Raw genomic sequence first — 26251 nt, forward strand, 5'->3', positions numbered from 1 at the left:
TTTGTGTGTGTGTGTGTGTGTGTGTGTGTGTGTGTATTTTTAATAGAGACAGGATGACAGGATTTTACCATGTTGGCCAGGCTGGTCTCAAACTCCTGACCTCAAGTGATCTTCCCGCCTTGGCCTCCCAAAGCACTGGGATTATAGGCGTGAGCCACCACACCAAGCCTCGTCTTTCTTAAATATCACCATTCCTCACATCATGGCTTCGGAGACCTCGGTGACTCCCAGATCTGCGTTGTCAGACTTGGTTAATGACAATCCTGAACCATTGCTGACAGCCCCTCTCCATCTTCCACACACAACTCCTCTCCTCCCAAAGCCCCTGACCCCTCCTCTCTGTCTGCCCAGCCCTTGCCATGTCTGTTGCTGGGTCCTTGCAGTAACCCCTAATCTTCCAACTGGGGTGTCTTTCTAAACAGCTGTGCTAACTGCTCACTCTCTTGCTGATTACTCTGCTGGGGCTCCCCACTGCACAAGGAGAATATCTGAGCCCTCCACCTGGTTCTCTCCAACCGTGTTCTGGCCCTGATCAGCTCCCAGCTTCTCCTGTCGCCCAGTCCTAATGTGGACCCCATGTCTCACCCCAGCTAGTCCTGGACTCATGCCAGACTCTTCCATGCCTGCATCCTCTTCTCATCTCTGAAATGAAACCTCCAGTCTTGCCTCTATCTGTCCAAACCCAACACACCTTCAAATTCCAATCCAAGGTCCCGTCTTCCAGGAAGCCTTCCCTGCCTGCTCTACCCACCCAGGTCTCACCTCCAGCAAAGCTGGCAGGCTACAGAGATGCTCTCTCAAAATGTGTTTAATGGATCATGGAGAAAGCTGGGGGCTCATGAGTGATCCTCGGGTGGATCTCCTTGGGCAGAAGGGTCTGAACTTAGTCAGAAAGGGAGTGAGGGGTGTGGGCAATCTGGGGAAGAGGCACCCAGTGGGTGGGAACACAGACTAGGAGTAGAATGCTGGGAGGAAATGCAGATGCCAGTGGGTGGGGGCATTGAGGGGAGGGGGCCACAGAGCTCAGAGGACTCAGGGCAGGAGTGAGAAGGAGGCTTTGGAGGGCATGAGGAATTAGATGGCTATAGGCCCTTGGGGAGGTGTGGGGCACTGATGGAGACTGTGGCACACTGAGGGAATGTGGGGTACAGGCCACCAGCTGGGCCTGAGGCATGGAGGCCAGGCCCTGGGCTGGGTCTTGTGTCAGAACAGTCACCCAGATGCCCTCCATGCCCCAGGGGTGGTGCAGAACATCAAGGACCACATCACAAAGACCACGGCCATGACCCGAGGCCGCGTGGCCCACCTCATCGAGTGGAAGGGCTGGAGTGCCCAGCGGGCAGGCTGGGAGCTGTCCCCAGCTGAGGACGAGCATTACTGCTGCCTCCTGGACGAGCTGCGTGAGGCCCGCTTTGCTGCAGGTCAGTGAGGAGGGGGACTGGCCAGGGTTCTGTGGGGTTGAAGCTGGGACCTTGGGGGGCCCAGATCACTGCAAGGGCATTGTCTGGGCAGGAAAAAATAATGGCATAGGGTGGGGGGCTATTAAGTGAGCATTCTTGACCACTGGGGCGTGGATGGGCAGCGCTGAGAGGCGGCCACCCTCCAGCCTGTCCTGGAGCAGCCCCATGGGGCACTGAGGCTGTCCCCACCCATCCCCCACTGAGCCAGATCTCGCTGTCCCCGCAGGGGTCGCTGAGCAGTTTGCCATCACAGAGGCCACACTGAGCGCTTGGTCCTCGCTGGACGACGAGGAGCTGCACCCCGAGAACAGCCCCCAGGGCATTGTCCAGCTCCAAGCTACAGCCCAGGAGGTCCGGGGGCAGGAGTGAGCAGAGCGGAGCTGAGGCTAGATGCCTGCCCACCACCAAATGCAGTGTGACCTCGGCCAAGCCCCTTCCTTTTCTCAGCCTAAGTTTCTTCATCTGCAAAATGCGGCAGTGATCCTTGCCCTGCCCATTGCCTGGCAGTGCCAGGAGCAGGAAGGAGAGAATGAGCACAGTGGGGGCGGGAATCGAGTGCTTACCGCACTGAGAGCTGTGCACGAGGCATCTCCCGGAATCCTCACAGCAGCCCTAGGGAGGGGGATCCTGTCGTCCCCATTTTACAAATAAGGAAACAGAGGCACTCAGAGGTTCAGAAACTTACTCCAAATGACACAGTTAGAAGCGTCAGAGCCGGATCTGAAACTTAGCACCAGACACAAACAACCGCCTTCCTAGAAGCCCAGGTTACTATAGAGGGCTTCAAGGAACCTTGGCCCTGGGGGAAGCCTGCGCTTAATCCTCCCAGACAGATGGAGAGGGACGGGGAGGGGACAGAGGCCCAGGGGAGCACTGGTTGTCCCAGTTCTCAGAGAGCATAGGCTGGCTCCAAGCCCACTCTTGACTCCTCCGTTTACTGCCTCGAGGAGGAACCTGGGACTCAGAGGATTTTGGTGACTCGACCAAGGTCACAACGCTCGCTAGAAGCTGGATTTAGAGGCAGGTCTTCTGCCCCTTGCCCTTTCTCACACCCCCAGAGAAGGCGAAGAGCCAGATTCGGGACTCCATTCCCCCGTCACCCTGTTGCTTTTCCAGATCTGGAGAGCATCTACCTTCAGGACAGCCTTCCCAGTGGCCCCTCGCAGGATGACAGCCTTCAGGCCTTCTCCTCGCCCAGTCTCTCCCCTGACAGCTGTCCCTCACTGGAGGAGACCCCCAGCACCGCTGGCATCCCGCAGCCTCCCAGCCCAGAGCTGCAGCATCGGCGGCGGCAGCCCGGGCACCAAGGACCCGAGGGTGGGACACACCTACCGGGCTCCCTCCCCTCTGTGGACAGCGGTTCCCTCTGGGAGGAGGAGGACGAGGTGTTCTATAACTGAGGCGGGGGCCGTGCTGGTCAGGCACCTGCTCACACCATGACGTCGCCTGGTGGGCAGTCCAGGCAAATCTGGATCCCGGGGTCCAGGGCAGGGCATCTCTTGACCCCTCGGGTAGGCACAGGGCAGGTGTGGCAGGGATGGGGCCAGCGCTCATCATGGCCTCTCTGTGCCTCGGCAGACCTGGCCCAGCAGTGGCAGCCATAACCCCCTCCTCCTTCATTACTTCACTCAGGTGGGCACCTTCCCCTGCAGGGTGTCTGCCCTCAGGGAACTCAAGGACTCTCAGAGACACCAGGGCAGCCTGGCCCAGAGGAGCAACAGCCAGGCCCCCAGGAGGACAGCCATGGAGAGAACTGAGACCCACTTAGAGGGGAGTCTGGGAACCCTGCCTGTACCTGGGGCTCAGTCCCTCCCCACTCTCTCTGTGTGTCTGCCCCCCAGCAAAGGTGGGGTGGCCACTTCTGGTAGCTAAGCACCTGCTCCCCAGCTGTCCCCACCAGGACATCTGTCTCTCTGGAGTGTTTGTCTGTCTGTCCCTCCCTCTCTGAACCTGCTTCCTCGGTGTCCCCTGCTCCTCACCCCCGGGAGCCCACTCTCGCTCCTTGCGGCTCCCTCCCATCTCACTCAAGGTTCTCTGAGGACATTAAAGTGGTGGGTTCACCCTGGTGATCTTGGCCTGGTCTCTGCTGGGAAGATGTGACCTTGGGCCCCTGGGGAGAATCCAGAGGGAGTCAGGGAGGACCCTTAATGCCAACACATACACAACCAGGCAACCTGGGCCACCCAGGCGTAGAAGACTCATGGAGGATGCCCAAGGCTCGGTGGACTCCCCAAGGAACCACAATTGGGTCCTGGCTTTATGAGCTGTGGCTCAGCCAAGCAGGAGACTAGGGCTTGAGTGACATAGCGTCCCACTTATTCATGAGGACAAGCATCACAGACCTGGTGGGAGACCCTCTCTCCCTGGCATCTCCCTACCAAGAAGTGGAGCATGAGGAGTCGTCCAGGGGCCCGAGCCTGCAGTGTCCACTTGACCACAGGAAACTCACTCTGGGCCAGCACAGGTGAGGAGCTCCAGTCCCAGGCCAGCAACCTTGCAGCTGAGATGAGGGATGGACAGCGGCTCTGGGAACCAGCTTTATTTTTCTCAGGAGCTTCTCACTGGGAATCAGACAACCCCAGAGGGCATCTGTGCCTGCCCTTGGTGACAGCGTACTACAATCTCGTTATTCATTAATGTGATGGCCAGTCACTGAGCACCTGGCAGATACTGGTTTTCCATCATCTCACACTCAGCTCTGTCCAAGGTGGGATTTATCTTTCAAGGCAGGAGCCATCGTCACACCCAGGATGAGCCATCTTCTTCCCGGCTAGGTTAGAGTTGTCTGTTATGCCAAGGAATGGAGCTGGGTTGGAGTGGGGGTAAGGGGTGACGGGGAAAGAGAGGCAGGGTCTCAGCCCAACCTCAGTACCAGGCAGCTGGGGTGCCCTGTTTCATCTTGCTGGACTGGCTCACTTTGGGGCTGGTGGGTTTGTCAGGTTGGAAATTGCTTTCTTCATCTAGAACAGAGAAAGGGGGAGGGGGCTGGAGTGGGGAGGTAGAGGAGGTTGACAGGGCGGCACCAGCATTTTTAGTCCTCTAAGGGTGGTTTCTGGCTGAATAGCAGAGCCCGTGTCACCCCATTGCACAGATGGGATCACTGAGGCAGAGAGGGGCAGGCTGGCCACTGGCCAGGAAACAAGGTAGGGGAGCCAGGCCCAGTGGCCAATCTGGGCCAGGAAGAGGGACTCATCAGTATCCTCTGAATCCCCCCAGGTTTGGATGGGAGCATGCCGGTGTCCCCCCCACCTCCCCAGCCTTCTCAGGCATGGGTCCCCTGCTTTGCTCTGCCCCTGGGACCCTGGTACCTCCACCCAGGACACGCAGCCCACAGCTCTGCCCCGCGATGTCACGAAGAGGGACTGAAGGTTCAACAGCTTAAAGAGGTTGTGTGCCTGGATGGGGGATTGTTAGGAAACACTGGAGGGTAGAAGGCGCCCAGCCCACCCTCTGGCCCACTCTGCCACGCCTCTGAGCCAGGAAGAGGGGCCAGGCCTGATGTGTGTGGGAGGCAAGAGATCCAGGCCTGCAATGTCCAGTGTGGCCACTGGGAGATGCCAGAGTCCATGCAAGGGTCTGGGCGAGGCCGCAGGTGGACAGGACCCAATATCCAGCACCCTCCAGCAGCACAGAGGGGGCAGGGCCATCTCCAGGTTCCCTGTGGGCCTCTGCCCCTTCCCTGCCCATGTGCCAGGCTCTGTCTCAACTGGCTACATAATTTGTCCAAGATCACACAGGGAGAATGTGGTGGACCTGAAATTGAAATGCACGTGTGCCATGGTGCAACTCCACTGTCTTTCTCCACCCAGAGACTTCCATTTGCCAAGCCCCCCACTTCCCTTGTCTCTCTGCATCATCCCTGCAACCCTGGCAGTGAGGGGCGACAGGGCAGGAGCCTCCCTTCCCGGACTGCTGATGAAGACACAGGCCCAGGAGGGGCAGGAAGCTGCATGAGGTGGGCAGGGCAGGTTGGGAGGGGAGGCTGGAGCCTGAGCTCCTCATCAGCTCTTGCCCTGCCCCAGGGGCCTCGTGCGTCACACTCCCCAATATTTGTAACCTGGTGCATGGTGGTCTCTGAGAATAGCGTCAGGGTCACTGGTTCCGTGGGGCAGCCCCCAGCCAAGATGTCCTGGAGACACTGCTGGCTTTCTTGGCCTGGTCTCTGCTGGGGAAGATGTGACCTTGGGCCCCTGGACAGTGTCCAGAGGGAGTCGGGGGGACCCTGAACCCCAACACATACACAACAAGGCAACCTGGGCCACCCAGGCTTAGAAGACTCATGGAGGATGCCCAAGGCTCGGTGGACTCCCCAAGAAGCCGCACTTGGGTCCTGGCTTTATGAGCTGTGGCTCAGCCAAGCAGGAGACTAGGGCTTGAGTGACACAGCGTCCCACTTATTCACGAGGACAAGCATCATAGACCTGGTGGGAGACCCTCTCTCTCTATCATCTCCCTGCCAAAAAGTGGAGCATGAGAAGGAGCCCCGGGGCCCCAGCCTGCAGTGTCCACGTGACCACGGGAAACTCCCTCTGGGCTAGGGTTATGGGTGCAGGGCCGGCCTCCCCAGGATGCCTCTCTCAGACCACCTCTCCCTCAGGAGATCAGCGGGTCCCTCCCCTCCCATCCCTGCTGACCGATCCCTGCCCCATCCCCACGCCCCTCAGGAGTACCCACCTGGTGTCCTGGAGCCCAGGAAGCTGGCTCAGCCTGGAGGGCCTGCACCAGCTGGGCCCTCTGCACGATGCCCACCAGGATCTGGGACTCTGGCAAGTGGAGAGGGAGAGGGAGGAAGGCACATTACGAAGAAACAGGCCTGAGGCCAAGCTTCCGGAAGACCCTGGTGGTGTCGCCATGCTCCTACCCCAGCAGCTGCCCAGGAACTGCCTTACAAGCACTCGGCTGACTCTCTTTAGACACGTCAACCATCCCAAGGGAGGGTGGCCATGATTTCCATTTTACTGATGAGGAAACTGAGGCTCACGTGAAGTGACTTGCCCAAGGTCACACGGTTGGTTGCTAAGTCACAGAGCCTGGATGCAGATCCTGTCTGCCTGACAGGTCCAAGAAGGAGGCAGAGGGCATCCCCCACCCCCGACTTCCTCCTCTCTTCCGGCTGGCACCTGTGCTCTCCACCAGGGGATACTCAGCCACGTCTGTGGAGGTCACGACCTTGACCACCTCCTGCAGTGGTGTGTCCTTGGCCAGTGTGGTGATGCTGCGGTTCATGAAGTGCTCCACCCTCACGCAGTGGGAGCTGCAGGCAGAGGGGCTCCCATCAGGTCCCAGAGTCGGGGATGTGAGACCCAGGCCGGCAAGGGGATCTGGGGGGAGCTTTGCTAGAACTGGGGACCCACGGCTCTGGAGTGTGGGCAGGGCCAGAGAGGTTCGTGGAATGAGGGATTCCTAGAACCCACGGTGGGAGGAAACCTGGGGACCACATTACTGATGGCCCAGTTCCTAATTCCCAGCCCCCTGGACCCCCATGTGCCTCAGACCAGCTCCACTTGGGTCTTGTCCCAGCTTGGACAGAGCTGAGTGTGAGATGACGGAAAACCAGTATCCGCCAGGTGCTCAGTGACTGGCCATCACATTAACGGGTAACGAGATTGGAGCACAGACCCAGCAGCCTTCCCTGCATAGCTCCATTTGATTATAAAAGGGTATGTCACCCCCGAGGAAAAACTTGGAAGTTTGAAAACCACTGGTATAAACAGCCCCGTTTTCCAGATGGGGAAACAGGTTCAGAGCAAGGCAGCAGCTTGCTTGTGTTTAGAGCGGGGCCTCCAGCTCAGGGACTCTCAGAGCCTCTTTGGTCTGCTTCTCTGGGGCCAGAAGCTGCTCTGGTCCTATCTGGTTGAGTGAAGACCTCAAAGCCCATTTCCATTCTCGTTCCACCTTCTACTCCCAAAGTCCCAGCAAGGACAGCAGAAGTGCGGGGAGGGGAGGAGACCTCTCGAATCTGGTGCTGACTCTCCGTGTCACCTGGAGCAAGACACGGCACCTCTCTGAGCCCCGGTTTCCTCAACCTGTACACGGGGCAATACTCATCCTCCTGCTGTGGAGCCCTGCTGGCCCCTAGACAGACACTGAGGCCTCAAGGCCAACTACTTGCCCAAGGTCACCCGGGGCACTGGGGAGAATGGAGACCAGAGCACGGCTGTGTGTCAGCCCCTCCCAGCCCCCATGTCCAAGGTCAGCTGCGGTGGCATTTATTTTTGGAGGTGCCCTCCACCCCCAGCCAAGCCCAAACACTGTGACCCCCTTCAGCCAGCCTGAGGTGCGCACCACTCACCTGATGTTGCGGCCCAGAATCCGTGGCAGGTATGGCAGCTTCTTGACAATGATGGTGCCATCGTAGAAGGAGGGCTGGCAGCTCTGTGCAATGGCATTGGCTGCCAGCACCGCCATTAGCACAGGCAGTGCATGCACTATCTGGCCGGTCAGCTCAAAGGCCAGCAGCGCCGTGGAGATGGTGTGGGTCACAGCCCCTGAGAAGGCCGCAGCCCCTGCAGGGGCAGAGCCACACAGTTCGGCTCAGGCCAGGAGCCAGGGGCCAGGGGCCAGGGGCCAGGGGCCAGCCTCATGTGAGGGCATAACTAGCCTGGCTGCGGCCAGGGCCTAAGGTGGGAATTGTAAGAGGCCATAGCCTGGGCACTGTGGGAAGCGCCACAAGGCCTGGGCTTGTGAGAAGAGAGGGATAAGGGAGGCCATGGGGCTGGGGACAGGACAGGAGCCATGAGGGAGTGATGGGCCCCCGGGAATGGTGGGGCTCAGGAGGGACAGACCCCCATGATGGGTGGGGGGTTCACTGGAGGACTCAGTGCCCTGTAGAGCCACCGGCCAATTCTCCAGGTCCAGCCCAGCCCTACGACATCGCTCACCCAGCAGGGCCCTGACCCACTCACCTGCCAGGGCATAGCCCCCGGGCATGATGGGATTGGTAACCCCTCCAGCCACGATGCCCTCAGGGAAGGCGACAGCAAGAGCCTCTCCCAAGAGGCGCCCGATGGCAGCTCCTGGCCAGACTTAGGGTGAGGGGAAGCCAGGCTGACCCAGCCCCCACAGCCCTCCATCCCTGAGGACCATCCTCAGTACCACCCGAGAAGAAGGTGAACCAGGATGCATGGCCCTGCCCCAAGAACCCCAAAACTCTCAGAACCTCAGGACCCCAGACTCACCAAGGATGAAGATGGGCATGAAGTACCCGGCAGGCATGGGGATGGTGGTGGCCAGAATCAGCATCCAGAACTGTGGGAGTGGGGAGCCCAGGGCAGAGGTTAGAGGCCCCTGAGCAAAGCATGGACAAGAGAAGACAGGACAGGGGACAGGGGAGTGTCCTAGAGAGAAAGAGCGTGCCCGGCCATGCGCCCACTGCCAGAGTCTGGCATTAGGGGAGGGTCCTCACCCTGAGAAATGCCCACTGTGTGCCTGGCACTGTGCCAGGTACATTCCTTTGTTCCTCCTCAGCCTTCCCAGTAACCACCCCATTTTAAAGATGGGAAGAGTGAGGCCCAGAGAGCTGAAGTCACTTGCCCAGGACCATGCAGTGGGCAGGGGGCACATCAGGAAGTGTGGGTGGAAGGCCTGGGCTCCATGCCACCAGGTGCAGGGAGGCACCCCCCGACCCACCAGAGCTGGTCCTGGCTCTGTGCTCATCTGGGGACCAGGGGGCCCACCTTCATAACTAGGAAGAAGGCAAGGGTCCCAAAGATGGTGAACCGCGGGTGGTACCATTCCCACCACAGGTGCTGGGGGTCGAGCTCCTCGGGCCAGGGTGGGCTGGAGTTCCAAGTCATCAGCACCCAGGAATGGTTGTCAAACAGCGAGTCCAGATGCTGCTTCATGGACAGCTGTGGTGGGGCAGGTGGGAACTGGACTTGAGGGGCCCTGAGTGGCAGACCCCAGCCGCCCCCACACCGCCTGACCCTGCCTGGAATCCTCCTCTGCCACGTCCCAGCAGGGGGCCTTGGGCAGGGCTCTGACCTCCCGGAGCTATGGTCTCCTTATCTGTAGAATGATGCCCAGGTGTTGCCCTTGTGGGGTGCCGAGGGGATTACGTGAGACACATGTAAAGGGGAAAACAAATGGGTGTTCCCACTCCTGCCACCCCCACTCAGGGCCCCTTACCCGAGAAGCTAGGAAGCGGCCCACACCGGGCGGGTAGGTGATGGAGGCGAGAACCAAGGTGGCCAGGGCCGAGTACACAGGCTTGCTGTGGGGGGTGGGTAAGGTCTAGGGCTGGCCCTCCCTTCCCACATCCTGAGGAGAGGGAAGCAGGGCCTGGCCCAGGCAGCAGCAGAGCAAGGACTGGGGAGGAGGAAGGGCAGGGGCAGGGAACATGGCCCCCTCCAGGAGGTGGAGCCCGTGAGGTGAGCCCCTCACTACTGGGTATGACTTAGGGCAGAGGAATCACACAGGAGATTAAGAGGAGAATTGGGGCAGAGGCAGGCTGGGAGGGAGGAGAGAGCGGGCCGCCCCGGGGCAGGCCATGTGCATCTAGGGGCAGGAGGGCTGGCCAATGCTAAGGCCAACGCCAGGGGCCACACAAGATTTGAAGGGGCAAGGGTTTGAGGCTCAGTGAGGGGATGGGGATTTGCTGAGAGAGTGTAGACTGAAGGAGGGATGGGAGTTCAATGGGGGGTTTGTAGCCCAGTAAGGAAGAGGGGACAGTGACTGTGGGGACTTGGAGAGGGGTGTTAGGTGCTCCATGGGCTAGGGAAGGATTTAGGGGCTCAGTTGGAGGATGGGGGTGGGGCTTTCTACATAAGGTTTGGAGCCCACAAGGGGCTCGCTGAGATGTCCCCAGCCCCTAGGCCTGGAGCCTACCTGGTGGCCAGCAGTTTGGAGCTGAACCGATTGGTCTTGATGAAGCTGAGGAAGGTTCGCTGACAGAAGAGGTAAGCACAGCTCAGGACGCCACAGATGCCACTTGGGGGATGGAAGGAGGTAAGACCAGAGCCTGAGCCCAGTGCCATGGGCCACAGTCCAGGCCTGGGGGGAATGCCATACTGGACTCTCAGGGGCCCAAGGCACCCACTCACCCCAGTGCCACAAAAAAGAAGATCTCTGGCAGGTCGAAGGGAACGTCCACCCGGAAACTGGTCTTGTAGAGGGAGGTGATGGTCTCTGGGGAAGGAGAGCAGTGGGGAGTCGAGATGGCGCTCCCACCCCACCCGAACACAAATCCCAGACTAACAGCCGAGGTGCCAGGTCCTGACCCGGAATGTGTGTCCTGGCATTCCAGGCCCCCACAACCAGGCTCCTGCCTCCCTGCCCAGCCTCATCCCTTCTACCCTCAGGGCTCCTGCCCTTCATGTTCAGCACAGGTCAGCCCCTTCCATCCTCCCAAAGAGGTGGGAACAGGGAGGAGGAAAAAGAGGGAGAGAGAGGGAAGAGGAGAGCAAGGGGTATACACAGAGGGGAGAAGGGAGGGCCACCTCGCCCCAGCCCCCAGGGAGGGCCAGGGTCAGGCAGCCCAGGGGGCTCACCCTGCTCGCTATTGAAGACCGCCAGGAGCCGGAACATGAAGGCCCCGCAGGTGGCCGCAAAGAAGCCCCTCCAGTAATCCCAGACAGAGAAGTGGGAAGACATGACCTCGATGCTGAACAGGACGCCTGGGGGTGACGCTGACTCAGGTGGGCTCCCCACCCCCACCCACCTGTGGCTGTAGGGCCCTCTCCCCATGTCACCTCCTCCCTGACCCGTCTGTCCTGCTGTGCTACAGCCCGGACAGGGACAGACAGGAGGGGAGGGGAGGGCATGGGCCCTGGGCGGGGAGGAGCCCGCTGCCCAGAGATCCGTCCAACCTGGAATGCAGATGTGCACCCTCTCACTATCGGGTGAGAACGGTTTGATCCCCATTTTACAGAGGAAGAAGCTGGGCTTAGAGAGGCCAAGGGGCCAGTGGATTTCAAACCCAAGTCTATGTAATGTTACCCTGAAGCCTCTCAGCATCACCCAACCACGCCCCCCACCACCCGCCCCCTCCCCCGCCGCCTCCGGGGATGGCTATACCCAAGGCGGCGCCGAAGTAAGAACTAGAATGAGACCCACCCCCTCCTCCAGGCTCTCAGCGGGGCCGAGGGAACCCAGGGAGTGAGGGGAGGAGCTTGAGGGACCCAGGGGGCGGGGCATGAGGGGGTCTCACCGCTGAAGGGAGCTCCAAAGACTGTGGCCACGCCCACTGCCGCCGCCGCCACCAACATTTCGTTTTGCTTGCTCTTGTTCTGGGGGATCCGAGTCCGGGGCTCAGCGTCAGCCCCCTCCCTCCCCACTCCCATTCCTCCAAGGAAGCTCCCGAGTCCCTAACCTCAGGCTCCCCGACGGTCGTGGTGCGCACACGGCCCAGGTAGGCAGCCATCATCACAGACAGGTGCACGAAAGGGCCCTGCAGAGGGAAGGGTGGGCCCAGGGCCCAGGTGAGGGCAGCACAGACAGCCTCATCCAGAGGCAGCACGGCTTCCCCACCACACCCCCTCCTCCCTCTCTCCAACCCCCAGGGCTGTCCTCAGATTGCTTTTGTCACACTGTGGGGACCTGTCCTGGCTCTTCCCCCAAGACTGAGCTCCCTGAAGGCAGGCACTGGCCTGAGTCTGCTCTGATCCAGCTTTGGTGGCGTGATGGGGGACAGGCTGGGGCAGGGTTGGGTGGGTGGGGTGGCTGGGGTGCCCTCACCCCTGCCCATACCACTTTGCCCAGGAAGAGGGTGCTGCCGGTGGCCAATGTGCAGGAGAGGCCCACCACCTTGGCCCCAAAGTTCTTGATATCCAGGTAGTCCTCCAAGATCACACCCGCCAACATGGTCTTCAGCTCCGGGATTCCAGAACCTTAGCCAGAGAGGACAGGAACAAGAAGGGGACAAGCTGTAGATTAAAACTCTCGGCCGGGAGCAGTGGCTCACGCCTGTAATCCCAGCACTTTGGGAGGCCAAGGCGGGCAGATCATGAGGTCAGGAGTTTGAGACCAGCCTTGCCGACGTGGTGAAACCCCATTTCTACTAAAGATACAAAAAATTAGCCGGGCATGGTGGCGGATGCCTGTAATCCCAGCTACTCGGGAGGCTGAGGCAGGACAATCACTTGAACTTGGGAGGCGGAGGTTGCAGTGAGTCGAGATCGTGCCATTGCACTCCAGCTTGGGCAACAAGAGGGAAGCTCCATCTCAAAAACAAACAAACAAACAAACAAAAAACTCTCAACACTCTACCCACACGGTGTTTTCACGTTAGGTTTTTTTTTTTCCTTTGAGACAGGGTATCACTCTGTTGTCCAGGCTGGAATGCAGTGGTTTGACGTTGGCTCATTATAGCCCTGACTTCCTCAGGCTCAAAAGTGATCCTCCCACCTTAGCCTCCCAAGTAGCTGGGACTAGAGGCAGGCACCACCACACCTGGCTAACTTTTTGTTGTGGTGGTTTGTTTTTTTTTTCATTTTTTTTAGAGAGGGGGTTTCACCATGTTGTCCAACTTGGTCTTAAACACCTGGGATCAAGTGATCTACCCACCTCCCAAAGTGCTGGGATTATAGACTGTTACTGCACCTGGCCCTATTTTGATCACGCAGAACCCTCAGAGGTTAGGATGCATAAACTTATTTTGCAGATTTGGATGCTAAAGTCAGAGAGAGAATGCGAGTTGTCCATGTTCCTCCCACTGGGCCTGGCAGATGGCCGTGTCAGGATGGGGGAGCCCCAAACAGAACCTCAGGCCACCACTGAGTGAGTCTGGAGTTCCCCTCTGCTGGCCTGGAGCTGGAAGCAGGGCTGAGTGCCTGGGGGAGCTGTGCCTCCTCCACGGGCCCCTTCCTGGCACCAACACAGGCCCCACAGTGGAATCTCCTTCCAAGAAGCCCTTGGAAAGCCAGTAGGGCCAGCAGTGACCTAAGAGTCAAGATCTGGCCTTCTTGCTATGTGCCTTCAGGCAAGCCACATAACTCTTCTGGGCTTTCGTCTGTCAAATGAGGCTGCCACTTCCCGATTCCCCCCATCAGAAGCCCCCTGGGATCTGAGAAGGTTTTGGCCAGTGGGGACTGGTGTGGCGACCGTGGACTCACCTCCAGAGGAAGGTGTGATGCTTTGGGAGAAGCCCGAGGAGAAAGAGATGAGGGCCACAGGGTACACAGTCCAGGAGAGATACCGGAGCAGGTGACTGTCCCCAATCTCCTGGTACAGCCACTGGTGCGCTGGGGACAGCCAGATATCAGGGAGGCACCCACAGCCTCTGCAGCCCTCAGGGCCAGACACTGTGGTGCCCACTTACTGACCAGTCAATGGAGTCACGAAGAGGGTAGGACTAGGCCACCCGGTGAGGCGAAGAACCCCAAGAAGAGGCAGGAGTATGACCCTGGGTCCATATCCCAGGTTTACCACTGCCTAGCTGAGTGACCTTGGGCAAGCCACTCAGCCTCTCTGAGCCTCAGTTTCCTCATCTGTCAAGTGGGCTAGTGATGGGCTCTCCCTCACAGGCTCATTGAAGACTAAAGAGGGCCACTGAGAACTAAATGACACAGGTGTGAAGCACCAAACACCATAGTAGGTCCTGCTTCTGGCAGCTGAGGGTCTCCAGGGAAAGTGTCTTAGACCCTTCCTGGCCCACACCCCCTCTTCCAGGGAGGCCTCAGGGTGGAGGCAGGCTGCTGAGGGAGCGGGGGAAGACTCCAAGTTTGGTCATCTAGGCACGTGTCCCCATTCCTGCCCCAGGCATGGAGGAGGGAAGGAGAAGGAATGGGGTGGCTGGAAGAGAAGGCAGAGAGGTCAGAGGAAGGGCTCTTGGGAACATTCAGGCCTCTCTCCCTTGTTCAAATGAGATGACTGAGGCCCAGAGAGGGGCAGGAGCCTGCCCAGGATCACACAGCAAGTCAGGAGTGGAGCCAGAGCCCTCCCCGCACCCAGATCTCTCCCTGCACCACTGCACCTGGCGGCCCATCTGGTATCCCCAGAGCGTGCTTAGAATCCCTTGGCCCAGAGCAGCACCTGCCAGGGAAGAGTTACCTCGGACCACACGCCCGATGGCAAAGTTCATGGCATAGCTGACCAGGGCCATGAGCACCCCGAGGGTCATCAGGAAGTACCAGTCCTCGCCCAGGCGGAACAGCTTCTGCTTCAGCCACTCCAGGCCACCTGGGGCAGGGCGGGGGGTCATGGCACAGGGTGGGGCAAGAGGCACAGACAATCCCATCCTAGGAGGCCTGCTGGGTTCCAGGCAGGGAGGCTGGGGCAGTGGGGTGGAGCTTGGTGGTGACTCTGGGGTAGTCCTGAGGGGGACCTGCCTCACATAAGTAGCCGGGCAGGATTTGTGGCAGGCAACAGTGGTGACACAGTGGGTGCCAGGACTGCTGCTCCTGCCGCAAGGCCTTTGACCTGCCCAACCTCTGCATCCCTGCCTGTACTTGGAGGTTCCTGGGGCACAGGGAGTGTGGAGGAAGCTGGTAGCTACAGCTTTCACCTGTATCCCCACAGAGTCCGTAGCTGAGAGAGCACCAGGGTCTAGCAGACTCCTGTGTGTCCCAGGGCCTGTGGTACAGGTATCCTCTGGGTCCACAGCAATGCCCCTGGCCAGCTGGCTACCACCCCAGCCTGGGAGCTGGCCCTCACTGGCTGTGGGCACCAGCCCCTGGGGCTGCACTTAGCCTCCTTCTGGAGTACCTACTTGCTCTGCCCTGTAGCTGAGGGGACAGTCAGGTTTCAAAGTGAACAAGGCACATGGGGTTCCAAGGAAAGGTGCCAAGTGCAGATTGCCCCAGCCGCTTGCTGTGGCCCCAGCTGTCCCAGCAGCTAACCCCCACGTCCCCTCACTGGCACAGGTAGGTGAGGGAGAGGCCTGGGTGGAGGATGGGCACAGTGACCAGGCCTTGGGCTATATCTCCCGAAAGGCAGAGGGCAGATGCCTGACCCATCTGACCCACAGACAGTGGGACAGACAGACCCCTTCTCTCCCTGCCTCCCAGGAGACTTTGGGCAGTGAGGTCCTGGACAAACGCCAGGAGGAGGGTGGCTCCTGGGCAGGGAGGTGGGGTGGGAGCTGGGCAGGAGTGATGTCCTGAGTGGTCCTCCAGGGGGAAGGGAAGAGGACCTGGCTCTCACCTCGGACGCCTCGGCGGATGCGGGGACACGGGCCCCACAGCTCCCGCAGAGTCACAGGGTCCCCTGAGGAGCCCTCACGCAGCCCCACCAACTCCTCCATCAGGCCCCTGGGGAAGCAGATAGAGGGAGGGACCCGGGTGAGCTGCTGCACGTCCTCACGCTGCCTCTAGGCCCTTCCAGTGCTCTCCCCACCAAATCAAGAGGAAGGATTGTGCTTTTGTGTGTGTGCGTGTGTGTGTGTGTGAAGTTATCACACTAGGTCTGTGTGTGCCCTCATCCCTGAGGTTCCGTCACTGAGGGTGTGTACCTGTGTGTGTCATTTTGTGGGATGGGGGTGGGATTCCTAGGTGTCCCCCCCGGTGTCTAGCTGCAGACTGGGCAGGCACAGGCTGGAGCCTAAGCCCTGCTCAGAGCCCCTTCCCCTTCTGTGGCCGCTGCTCCCACCCTTCTGGGTCGCTTGGCACTTCCGCTGCTGGAATCAGTCTCTGCCCAGGGCTGTGACTCTCTCCCTGCAGAGTCCCATGGATGGCTCTGACTCTCCCTCCCCATCTCGGAGCACCCTCCTCTCTCCCCAACCGCTCAGGCCACAGAGGCAGGAAAACCCCAGGAGCAGAAGGAGGCGTCTGCAAAGCCAAAGTGAGGTGCTGGCTTCTGCCCCTACCATCCCCTCTGCCCTGCCTGCCTGGCCCTGCCAGGTTCATACCCCAGTCCATGCCCAGAGACCCCTCACCTGTCAGTCCTCCTGCTGTGGCTGAACAGGCCCTCCTCTCAGAGCCTCCTTTGCTCCCAGCTCCAGTGCACCTGGACAGGTATGTGCTCTACCAAGCATCATTCTCCCCCCGCCACCCCCACCCACCCCGGCCTGGGGTTTACAGTGGAGATTAAAAATGTCCTTGACAAATCAACCAGAACTGTGGAGGCCAGAGCCATGCAGGGCAGAGCTGCCAAGAGGGAGGGGAGCAGGAGCTTCTCCACCCACCACAGTGGCACAGAGGGTGGTGCCCGGCTGTACTCAGTCTCCTGGGTGCTGCTGGACAGGGGCTGGGGAGGGGGAGCTCACTCACACAGCAAGACAGTGAGGGGCTATCTGCCAGGGCTGAGGCTCAGGGCTCAGGAGTCTCAGAACTGGACATGGAAGGTTTGGAAAAGCACAGAGGGAGAGGGGAGGAGGCTGGGCAGGGAAGGAGAAGGCAGGCCGGCAAAGGTGAGTGGGGTCAGCATGACCACAGCCTCCCTGTGTGCCAGGTAGAGAGCCAGCCTTCCCCAGATTAATTACCCTGAGTGCCCATGGAAATCCCACGAGGCAGGCAGTGTGATCCTGTTGTAGAGAAATGGCGTCTCAGGGAGGCGAGGCTGCCTGTCCAAGATCACAGAGGCCGAGGCAGAACCGGGATTCCCTGCCCAGGTTTGCCAGGCTCCAAAGCCTGCAGGCTGTGCCGCACGGTCCCGTCCTGATGAGCCATCTTGTCCAGGGCTGGCGAGGAGGCCGACACCTGGGGCAAGGCAGTGAATTGGGGTCAGGAACTTGGACTTGATCCTTGTGTCCAGACCCTCCAGGCTCAGGAAATGCCTCTCAAAGCACACGTCCAAAGGCCAGCGGCTCTGTCTGGGGACTTCTGGGTAATTCCACAGACTTTGTCCCACTCCAAATGGGAGCACAGGTGTGAGGGGACATGACGAGGAACAAGCACATGCTACGTGTCAGGAGCTTCCGATCTGCAACTCAAATCTTTCTCCCTGCACCCTGTGAATGGGGAGAGCATCGCCATTTTGTAGATGATCAGAGAGTTGAGTCACTCATCCAAGGTCACACAGCAGAGGCTGAACCCAGCCCTCCACTGTGCAACTCTTTCCCTGCCCAAAGCTCCTCCAGCTCCTGAGGCTGAACCAGGGCAATGGTTTGGGCACAGAACAGAAGAGTTGAGTCTGATGCCACTTTGGGCAAGAGGTTGGGGACAATTGCCTCCACTCCCACCAGAGAAAGCCACTCTCTGAAGCTTATGATGGCCCTTGAATGATTGTTAAAATCTGGGACCATGGGCTACCTACCCTCTGCCCCTAGATGCCAGGCAAGTCAAATCAAAATCGAAGATGTGTGTTGTGGGAGGTGGGATGGGGATTGCTGCTCTGTATGGACTCAAGCCCACCTTCACCTTGGCCACCCCGACCTGTTGACTCTGCACAGCACCAGAACTGGCTGCCCTGTCGACATCCCGATCCCCAGTGTCTGGTGTGGGGCAGCTGCTGGCCACGGTCCCACAGCCGGCACTGCATATCCACATCCGACCTCACCCCCAGCCCTGTGAGCATCAGGAGGCCGAGAAGAGGGCAGCCAGGGGGCGCAGCAGGATGACAAGTTTGAAGCCAGCACAGCTCTGCTGACCCTAACTCCTTCATCAACTAGAGCCTCAGTTTCCTCTTCTGTCCGATGAAGTGAGCCTGGAAACCGGCCTGTCTCTGCCTTATTCATCTCTGAGTCCTTCAAAGCCTAGTACTGTGCCCAGCACCTATTTATAGCATGGTTTCAATGAATACCTGCTGAGTGATGAGGGCTTCATCACTGGCCTATGAGCTGGCTGTGTGGGGAGCTGATGGGAAGAGATGCGAGGTCCCTTCTCCAGATCCCAAATCAAAATCCTGAGGTCCAAGGAAAGGGTCCGTGTTTGTGAAAAGCTCCCCTGGGTGACTGGGATTCAAAGGACTACATCATCTTTGTAGCTCCTTCTGTCCCTGTGATCTGAAGGTAGAGGCAGGGGAATGGCCTTGATGACCTTTTGAGGTCCCTCTGGGCCAGTGAAGCCAGAGGACCAAGTATTTGTGTGGGTGATGCCTCGGGAAGTGGGGAAAAAGGGAGGAGGGATGGTGGGCGGGGTGGGTAACGGGATCTGACATCCAGGGGCAGTGACTCAGGCCCTCAGCACCATGACAGTGTGTCTGCATTTAGCCACCGGCTCCTGTTTCCCTGGCGAGCGGCAGGCTCTGGGCCCCCCACCCCGCCCCACCCTCTCTCCATCTCACCTCAGTGCTGGTGGCTTCCCAGTGGCCCTAGAATCCCCTCAGCCAGGCTGGGTGTCACAGGCCCTGACACGGGCAGGAAACTCTGCCAGGGGTGACAGGCCCTGTTGCTCCAGGCACCAGCCTGGCCCACCACTGTGCCCTGTGCCCTGCTCTGCTTCCACTCCACATACCACTAGCCCCGCTAAGACCCCTGTAGAAGGATCCCTCCAGGATGAAGCTCCAGACTGGGTTGTAGGAGGCTCTGATAAAACAGAAACTGCCCATCTTCAGGAACCTTCAATCTAATGGGGAGACAGGTGAACCCTTGCCCCCATGGGAACTGCCAGTTGGATAGGGAAGAAGGGACACAGCAGAGAGTCACAGCACACGGGAAGACCATGTCACACTGCCAGGTGCTGTGGGAGGACTAAGACAGTCAGTGCTGGGGGCATCTGGACCGGGTGTGGGCCCATGTGAGCAGGAGCAGTCAGAGAGGCCTCCCTGTGGGAGGAGGTATTGGAGCTGATCTGGGATGGTAGGGCCGGACGGGAGAGGACAGCAGAGGCCCTGAACTGCAACCTGGGCAGAGCAGAGGGCCTGGCTGCCTCTCAGAATGGCCTCCACCCTGGCCCAGTGCAAGGTCAGTCCTGGCTTTGCTGAGCAAGCAGGTGGGTAGGGAGGGGCTTCTCTGGCTCTTCCGGGCCAGCCTGTCTCCATAGGCATATGTTCAAACCACCTCAGCCTCTGAAGGGCTTTGGGTCCAACACACCTGGGCTCAAATCCCAGCTCTGCCACTTATGCAAGTGCGAGCTCCGCCCTTTCCAAGAGGCTTCACTTCCCCCTCCATAACATGGGAAGAGCGCCTCCACCCTCCCAGCTGTGCGGGGATCAAACGGGGCCACACTTAGACAGCTTGCAGCCAGGAGCCTGTGCCCAGAAGGCACTCCAGAAGTCAGGGCTAGAATAATTGTCTTCCGGAATTCTCTTTTACCTCTGACTGAAATCCCACCTAAGGCAGTCGCAGGCATCACCTCTGACACAGGGTGGAGCAGACAGCTGTCAGGAACATGACCTTCTAGACCTTTAAGGAGAAAGCTGCCGGCTTTGTCCTCTTGGGGCCTCTACATGTTCTGAGAGTCAGAGGGAGTGCAGGTACAGAATCCAGGTCCCCGTGGGGGCTGGCAGGGGACAGCTGCACATTCTACACCCCCTGGCAGGGCTCAACCTTTCCTTAGAGATGGGCTGTGAAGGTTGTCTGCCTTGAGGGAAGGAACTCCTGACATCACACAGCAGTGGTGCTTCCACCTACCCCGTCCCCAAGGAGCCTGCACACTGATGGGGGAGGCACAGCCATGGAGGAGCCCCAGAGTCTCGTGGGGAGGCACACTCCTCAGGAGCCCCCCAGGCTGATGGGGGAAACAAAACACACAAGAAACCCCAAACTTGCAAGGTTCTGGGGCAGGCACCGAGGTCCAAGTGGCAAGGAGACAGGATCCAGCCCTGTGCAGTGGTGAGGAGGCCCCTGGGGCTGCTGTGGTCGGCCTGGAATGTCAGGCTGTGAGCTCAGCCCTCTCGGCCTGCGTGTGTTGGGCTGTCAGCAGGGCCGGCGCACGGGAGAAGATTTCCAGCCCCCTCTGGGCCATGGAGAGGCCTAAATTTAGCTAGTAGACAAGGGGCTGGCCCCAAGCCCAGGGACAGTCGGCCTTATAAAGCGGCCGCAGTCGGGGCCCGGCACGCTCCCCCAGAGGTCTGTGCCCACACCCTCTCCTGTCCAGCCCTTGCCCGCCTGGGCAGGGCCCGGCGCCGCCCGTGGATGAGCCACAGGACCTCTTCCACCTTCCGAGCGGAGAGAAGTTTCCATTCCTCCTCCTCTTCCTCCTCCTCTTCCACCTCTTCCTCGGCCTCCCGTGCCCTCCCGGCCCAGGACCCACCCATGGAGAAGGCCCTGAGCATGTTTTCCGATGATTTTGGCAGCTTCATGCGGCCACACTCGGAGCCCCTGGCCTTCCCAGGCAAGTGATCCGGGCCCTGAGGGGAGGGGAGGCGCACAGGGAGGGGACATCTGCTCCAGGGCGCCACCGAACAGGCTGTGGCTGCCGGTCCGCCTGGAACAGGTGCTGAACAGCCTGCAGCCATGTGTGGCCACCAAGACAGATGTGGCCACAGGGACAGATGTGGCCATGAAAACAGGTGGGCCTCTAAGGAACAGTCGTGGCCCCGGGGGTTGGACATGGTTCCATGGCCACCCATGCTCTGGCACCGCAGCCAATCCCAGCTGGAGCCCTGGAGGGCCGGACGGGGTGAGGGGTGGGAGGCAGCCCCCAGGCTCCAGGCCTGGGGTGGGGTTGTTACAGATCTAGCCTCATATACACACACACTGTGTCGGGTGAGGCCCCATCCCCACCCCAGAAAAGGTGGGCTGTAGGAATGAGGAGGAGCTTAGGGAGAAACAGCTCAGGGGGAGGTAGAGCCTGGGGGAGCCGCCCCTTGCCCCAAGAGAAGGAGCCAGAACCCCCGGATCTGCACGCAAGGCCTGCTCCATGCCTCACTCACAGCAGCCCACCCCACAGCCCGCCCCGGGGCGCCCGGCAACATCAAGACCCTTGGAGACGCCTATGAGTTTGCAGTGGATGTGAGGGACTTCTCGCCTGAAGACATCATTGTCACCACCTCCAACAACCACATCGAGGTGCGGGCTGAGAAGGTGAGCTCCCCCCACCCACCGCAGCCCAAATTTGCTCCTAGCTCCAATGCCTCCTACTCCCCCTTCCCATCGTGGGACTCCAGACCCTGGCCAGTGTCCCTTCCCCACCCAAACACCCCCAGGGCTAATTGAAGGCCTTGTCCCTGTAGCCCACAGCCATGGGGCCCCTCACTGCCTCTCTTTGCACCAGGGTTCCCAGATCCTTTCTTGCAGGGCCCTGGGCAGCTGAGGGAGCCTCTGGGGAATGGGAGAGGGATGGAGGGATGTGGGCAGAGGGAGCCTGAGGTGGGGGGGCTTGAGGGTGGGAGATGACGGGTGTGAGATGGTGATGGCAGAGTGAGGACAGCTCCTCTGGTAGCTGTAGAGGGTGGATGCGGGTAGCTGGGGAACTCACCTGGTCTGTGGGGGAGGGGTTTCTCCATGTGACACACCTCAAGCCCTCTTCCCTCCCACAGCCAGAGCTCCATCCCCCATCTTGGGACTCCTAAATTAGGCCCAAGGCTGGGCAGGGACACTGCAGTTTAGGGTCACACACACTCCAAACCACACACACCGTCTGCCCACAGGTCTCAGGGTCACTGGGTCTCTAGGGTGTCTGAGTTCGAACTTGGAAGAGGCACTGGGGCCTCCACCCTGGGGAGGGCATGGCCAGGCCTGAAGAGGGGCGTTGCCCAGGAACAGCCACGGCTGCCAGGAGAGAGGAGAGGACCTGCCCCAGGCCTCCTCCTAAGCCCCCAAGGGCTGGCTTCCTCCCTTCCACATTCAAGGGTGGACTCCTGGGCATCCCTGCCAGGGATGCCATGGACTGGGGGCACCAGGACCCGCGGGCAGCACGTGCCAGCCCTGCCACCGCCAACAGTGACTCAGCCGCCCCTAACTCCCCTGGACACTATGTGCTGGCTGAGTTGCGGGGGAGGGGCCACGCTCAGCCCCAGCGGGCAGATGCCCAATGTGTCTGGGGCTCCAGGAAGGCACGGCTCTCCTCTGTCATCTCTGCGTTCCCCACGAGCCCCAGATGCTGAGCCACTGCCATGGAGCCGCCTCTCTCTCCAAGCCCCACCTCTTCCCCATGCCCCTTGCCTGTCCGTTAGAGCTACTGAAGCTCCACGGAGCACCCCTGTGCTGTCCCTGCAGAGCCCTCGGCCTGTGGCCATCACCACCCTGGGCAGCCCCTCCACACCTCAGGGCAGAGCCCCTCGGCATGTGGGGCCTGGCTGCTGTTGGAATAGGGAGAAGAGGGCTGTAGCTTGTCACAAGCAGGACAGGGATCGGGGCAGCCTGCCTGATGGGTCACCCCGCCTGATGGGTCACCCCTTCCCCAGCTGGCGGCTGACGGCACCGTCATGAACACCTTCGCCCACAAGTGCCAGCTGCCGGAGGACGTGGACCCGACGTCTGTGACCTCAGCTCTGCGGGAGGACGGCAGCCTCACCATCCGGGCACGGCGTCACCCGCATACAGAACACGTCCAGCAGACCTTCCGGACGGAGATCAAAATCTGAGGGCCTCTCCCTTCCCTTTCCCTGTCCCCCTGCCCCACGCCTGCCAGCAAAGCCTTCCTAACCCCATTACAACAGCCCCAGGACATCTCAGCCCAGGTTCCAGCCCCAAAGCTGCCCAGACCCCAGGTGGACCATCCTCCCAAACTAGGGCCCTCCACTCTATCCAGAGCAGGCCAGGGACTCCCTGTCCTGCCCAGATTTCAGATATGGCCTCCCCCACTTAATCCAGAGTACAGGGGCTGGGGTCGGGGAAGGAAGATCTAAAGAACCCGTGGTGGGTAAGGGGAATGGGACCAGCAGGACACCTGGGCAAGCTCTGCAGGACAGACAGACAGAAAAACCCTCTGATCTATGAAGTCTCTGCAGGGCAAGGGGACCAGGGACCTGGAACCCCCTTGGCCAAGGGAAGTGGGAGAGACAGAGGGAAGGTCACAGGCAGGGGTGCCTATCTAAGTGGAACTAATGCCCGAGAGCTTAGCAAGGCCAAGAGGAGACAGTGGTGCTGGTAAACTTCCCCTCTGCCGGCCTCCAAGCCCCACGCCAGCGAGCAGGCTGCCTGCCCACCCTGTGCCCCCAGCCAGCTGGCTGTGCCAGGGCAGAGCCACGCTACATCTGTATATAGATGGGGTTTTTCCAATACAGCTGGTTCGTGATAAACTGCATGAAACTCCTGCCGTCCCATGCCTGCTGGGGCCTCCAGGCAAGGCCATGTGGGGTTGGGGGCGGGGCTGGTCCTTCTCCCTCCCACAGGCCTGTGTTCCTGCGGCTGCTCCCATGTAGACAGAGTCACCTAACAGAGATGGAAGCCAGGGTGTGGATGGAGTTTTGGGTCCTCAAGGTTGGACCCCAGCTTCTTGCCACCTTCCCTTCCGGGTAGTCGCCTCCCCATCCATCCCCCTCTTTAATCTATGACTCTATAGGCTCGTTGTGTGTAACACACACACACACCCCCCTGCATATTGTCCTTCGAATATGCAGCATTACCATTGGTTGAGGCCAAATTCAGAGCTTTCTCAAATCAGATTTACAATCTCCATTTTCATCAATGGGGAAACAACTCCGAGCCACTGACTGTCCGGCTTCGTCGCTGAAGGTTAGATCTGAACCCAGGGTGTCAACAGCTGCTCTCAATTCCCCATCTCTGGGCACTGAGGAGTATTTCCCCTCATTCTACCTCTCTAGGGCTATGCACCCCTCCCCACGTCTTCCAGCTGGAGGATGGGGGGAGTCATAGGAAAAGCCCCCCATCTCCCATCTGGTATAGGGATGTTCCATCAGCCTTAACCCTGGGGAACGCCTGCTGCCCCCAGTGACTCTTGGCTTCATCTCCCACATACAGAAGCAGGGTGGAGGGGAGGGGTGGATCTCAGTTAGCAGCAATCCCCAGGGCAAGTGGCAAGCCAGCCTCCTCCCTCCGTGCCTCTGTGGTCAGTGTGCCTTAGGGTGGCCTCTCACTCCCACCATTCTGGGCCCCTTGGGGGAGGACTGGGGAGGGGTCTGTGGGAGAGCCCTGATGCTGGAACCTGTATACACAATAAAGGACAGTCTCACAGACTTCTGGAGGCCGCCTGCCTGGAGTTCTCTAACTTAGGACAGGGCTGGAAACCTCGAGAGAGAAACAGACACACCTTCTTTGAGATTTGGGGGTGGGGGTTGTAGCTCAAGTTAAAGCTGAAGACCTCACAAAATATGGGCGTTCCTCGGCCTCTTCGGTGAACTCCCCAGACACTCCTAGGCAGGAACCCCAGGATTGTTTCTGGAAAACCCTTGCAACAGCCTCTCTTCCAACTGCCTGCCCTTCCCTTTTCATTATTTCTTTCCTTCCAGAGATATTTACTGTCTTGCTATGTGGCGGGCACTGTGCCGAGCACTGTCTCAGTCCCAGGCGCAGGGACGCAAAGGTGGGCAGGAGAATCTTGAAGCCCTTCCTGTACCTAATGGGGATTCTGCGGCCCAGAGAGGCTGAGTGACTGGCCCAGGATCACACAGCCCCAGAGGCAAAGCCAGCTGGAACTTGGGGGGTGGTGTTCTGGCTGGTTCAGGGAGCCTGGGGAGGGGAGCACTCCGGAGGGGTCCCCCACCCCTCATATCCCCAGGCGTGCTCCCCAGCGCAGCTCCACCGGCTGCGGTCAGGAGGAGGGGAGGGGATCAGAGGGAGCGCGGTATTTCCAGCCTCCATGACTCACTGATTCCACTGGGCTATTTGCAGCCCCGACACTCACTGGCGCGATGTTGGGGGAGGAGCCAGCCTGGTTCCCCGTCCCGCGCCCCCCACCCGGGGTCAGGCTCACCTTGGCGTATCGATCCCAGTGAGCCCTCCCTTAGCCGGCCCGTGCTGGGAAAGGAGGCAGCTTCCCAAGTGGTCAATGGGGCCGAAACCCCCCGCCAGCCCCCAGCAGCCCCCCGACGAGACAGCAGTTTGCGAGGATGAGGACAGCTCAGGGGACCAAGCGGCCGCTGGGCCGCTGGGGCACGTCGGGTCTGAAGGAGCTCTTGGCCGCCAGCCCGGCCAAGGTGACCCTGCGGTAGGGGAGGGCGGGTCGGCCGCGGGGCTTTCGCCGGCTCCGCCCCCTGGGCGCCCAGACTGGCAGCCGCGCTTTGTCTCCCAGCGCCCCCAACCTCCTTCCAGGCTAAATATAGGCCTGGCTGCAGGCGCTGCGCCCCGCCCCCCACCCGGAAGAGTAATTATAGCCGTCCCATTCATTGAGCAACTAGTGTGTGCCAGGCGCGCTGCTGATTCCCACAAGAGTCCTGCAAAGCAGGTTACTATGATTAATGGTGTGCCGAGGACACAGAGGATCAGCGAGGTCAGGCAACTGGCCCAAGGTCACCCAGCCTGGAGGTGGCACGGTTGGGATGTGAATCCTTGCTATGGCTCTGGAAAGCCCTCTGCTGGGTCAACCTGGATCAGTCGCCACCACCAATGGGCTGAGGCAGCTCCCCTCCTCCCACCCTGGCAGCCCCCACATGGAAAGGTGATTCTTGCATCTTGTAGCTTTGCGGGTGGGCCCGGGCAGGAGGTAGGGGAAATTGAAAAGACGCAGCTCTCTGGGGCTGGAGACCTGTGAGAAAGTCCAGGTCAGGTAATACCAGAGACTGGGACTGGCAGAGAGGACCTAGGTTTCCTCACTCTGAAGGCCTAGCCCAGGCCAAAGGCCTCCTCCTCCAGGAAGCCCTCGAAAGCCAGAGCACAAAGAGCCCAGGCAGATGTTCAAAGCCCCTTCCTAAACCCTGTCTTCAAACTCGGATGGAAGTAGCACATGTTCAGGAGGCTGAGGTGAGAGGATTGCCTGAGCCCAAGGTTTAGAGACCAGCCTGGGCAACATGACAAGAACTCGTCTCTAGGCCGGGCGCGGTGGCTCAAGCCTGTAATCCCAGCACTTTGGGAGGCCGAGACGGGAGGATCACAAGGTCAGAAGATCGAGACCATCCTGGCTAACCCGGTGAAACCCCGTCTCTACTAAAAAATACAAAAAACTAGCCGGGCGAGGTGGCGGGCGCCTGTAGTC

At 60.0% G+C, this 26251-nt stretch overlaps 3 protein-coding genes across 7 annotated transcripts in view; 2 read left to right on the top strand and 1 right to left on the bottom strand.

The window, feature by feature from the left end:
• Positions 1-3527, top strand: part of LOC105549433 (protein FAM131C-like) — a 5759-nt gene extending 2232 nt beyond the window's left edge. Inside the window, exons 4-6 of the mRNA XM_011993982.1 lie at positions 1239-1421; positions 1687-1795; positions 2575-3527. Of these exons, the coding sequence (XP_011849372.1) occupies positions 1239-1421; positions 1687-1795; positions 2575-2860 (578 nt within the window). The 3' untranslated portion in view covers positions 2861-3527. The remainder of the gene's footprint in view (positions 1-1238; positions 1422-1686; positions 1796-2574) is intronic.
• A 457-nt stretch (positions 3528-3984) lies between these two features.
• Positions 3985-16454, bottom strand: CLCNKA (chloride channel, voltage-sensitive Ka). Its single transcript, XM_011993955.1, has 20 exons — positions 16270-16454; positions 15540-15646; positions 14448-14576; positions 13511-13639; positions 12147-12286; positions 11770-11847; positions 11608-11686; positions 10949-11074; positions 10502-10586; positions 10287-10388; positions 9588-9672; positions 9137-9310; positions 8639-8708; positions 8366-8476; positions 7753-7966; positions 6581-6714; positions 6135-6223; positions 5518-5598; positions 4769-4855; positions 3985-4420 (listed from the first exon to the last, which is right to left on the bottom strand). The coding sequence occupies exons 2-20, from the start codon at positions 15637-15639 to the stop codon at positions 4373-4375; spliced, it is 2061 nt and encodes a 686-aa protein (XP_011849345.1). The 5' UTR covers positions 15640-15646; positions 16270-16454; the 3' UTR covers positions 3985-4372.
• Positions 16455-19027: 2573 nt separating this feature from the next.
• On the top strand, positions 19028-24297 carry HSPB7 (heat shock 27kDa protein family, member 7 (cardiovascular)). 5 transcript variants are annotated; one of them, XM_011993956.1, is made up of 4 exons: positions 19028-20548; positions 21107-21240; positions 22563-22595; positions 22667-24296. In XM_011993956.1, exons 1-4 carry the CDS (start codon positions 20350-20352, stop codon positions 22964-22966), a joined length of 666 nt encoding a protein of 221 aa, XP_011849346.1. In that variant the 5' UTR covers positions 19028-20349; the 3' UTR covers positions 22967-24296. The 5 variants fall into 5 exon arrangements, with proteins under 5 accessions (XP_011849346.1, XP_011849347.1, XP_011849348.1 ...); XM_011993957.1 differs by having other exon boundaries at positions 21092-21240; positions 22563-24297; XM_011993958.1 differs by having other exon boundaries at positions 21095-21240; positions 22563-24296.
• The last annotated feature ends 1954 nt before the right edge of the window (positions 24298-26251 follow it).

This window comes from Mandrillus leucophaeus, unplaced genomic scaffold (assembly GCF_000951045.1).
Source record: "Mandrillus leucophaeus isolate KB7577 unplaced genomic scaffold, Mleu.le_1.0 Scaffold439, whole genome shotgun sequence".
NCBI classification, from domain to species: domain Eukaryota; kingdom Metazoa; phylum Chordata; class Mammalia; order Primates; family Cercopithecidae; genus Mandrillus; species Mandrillus leucophaeus.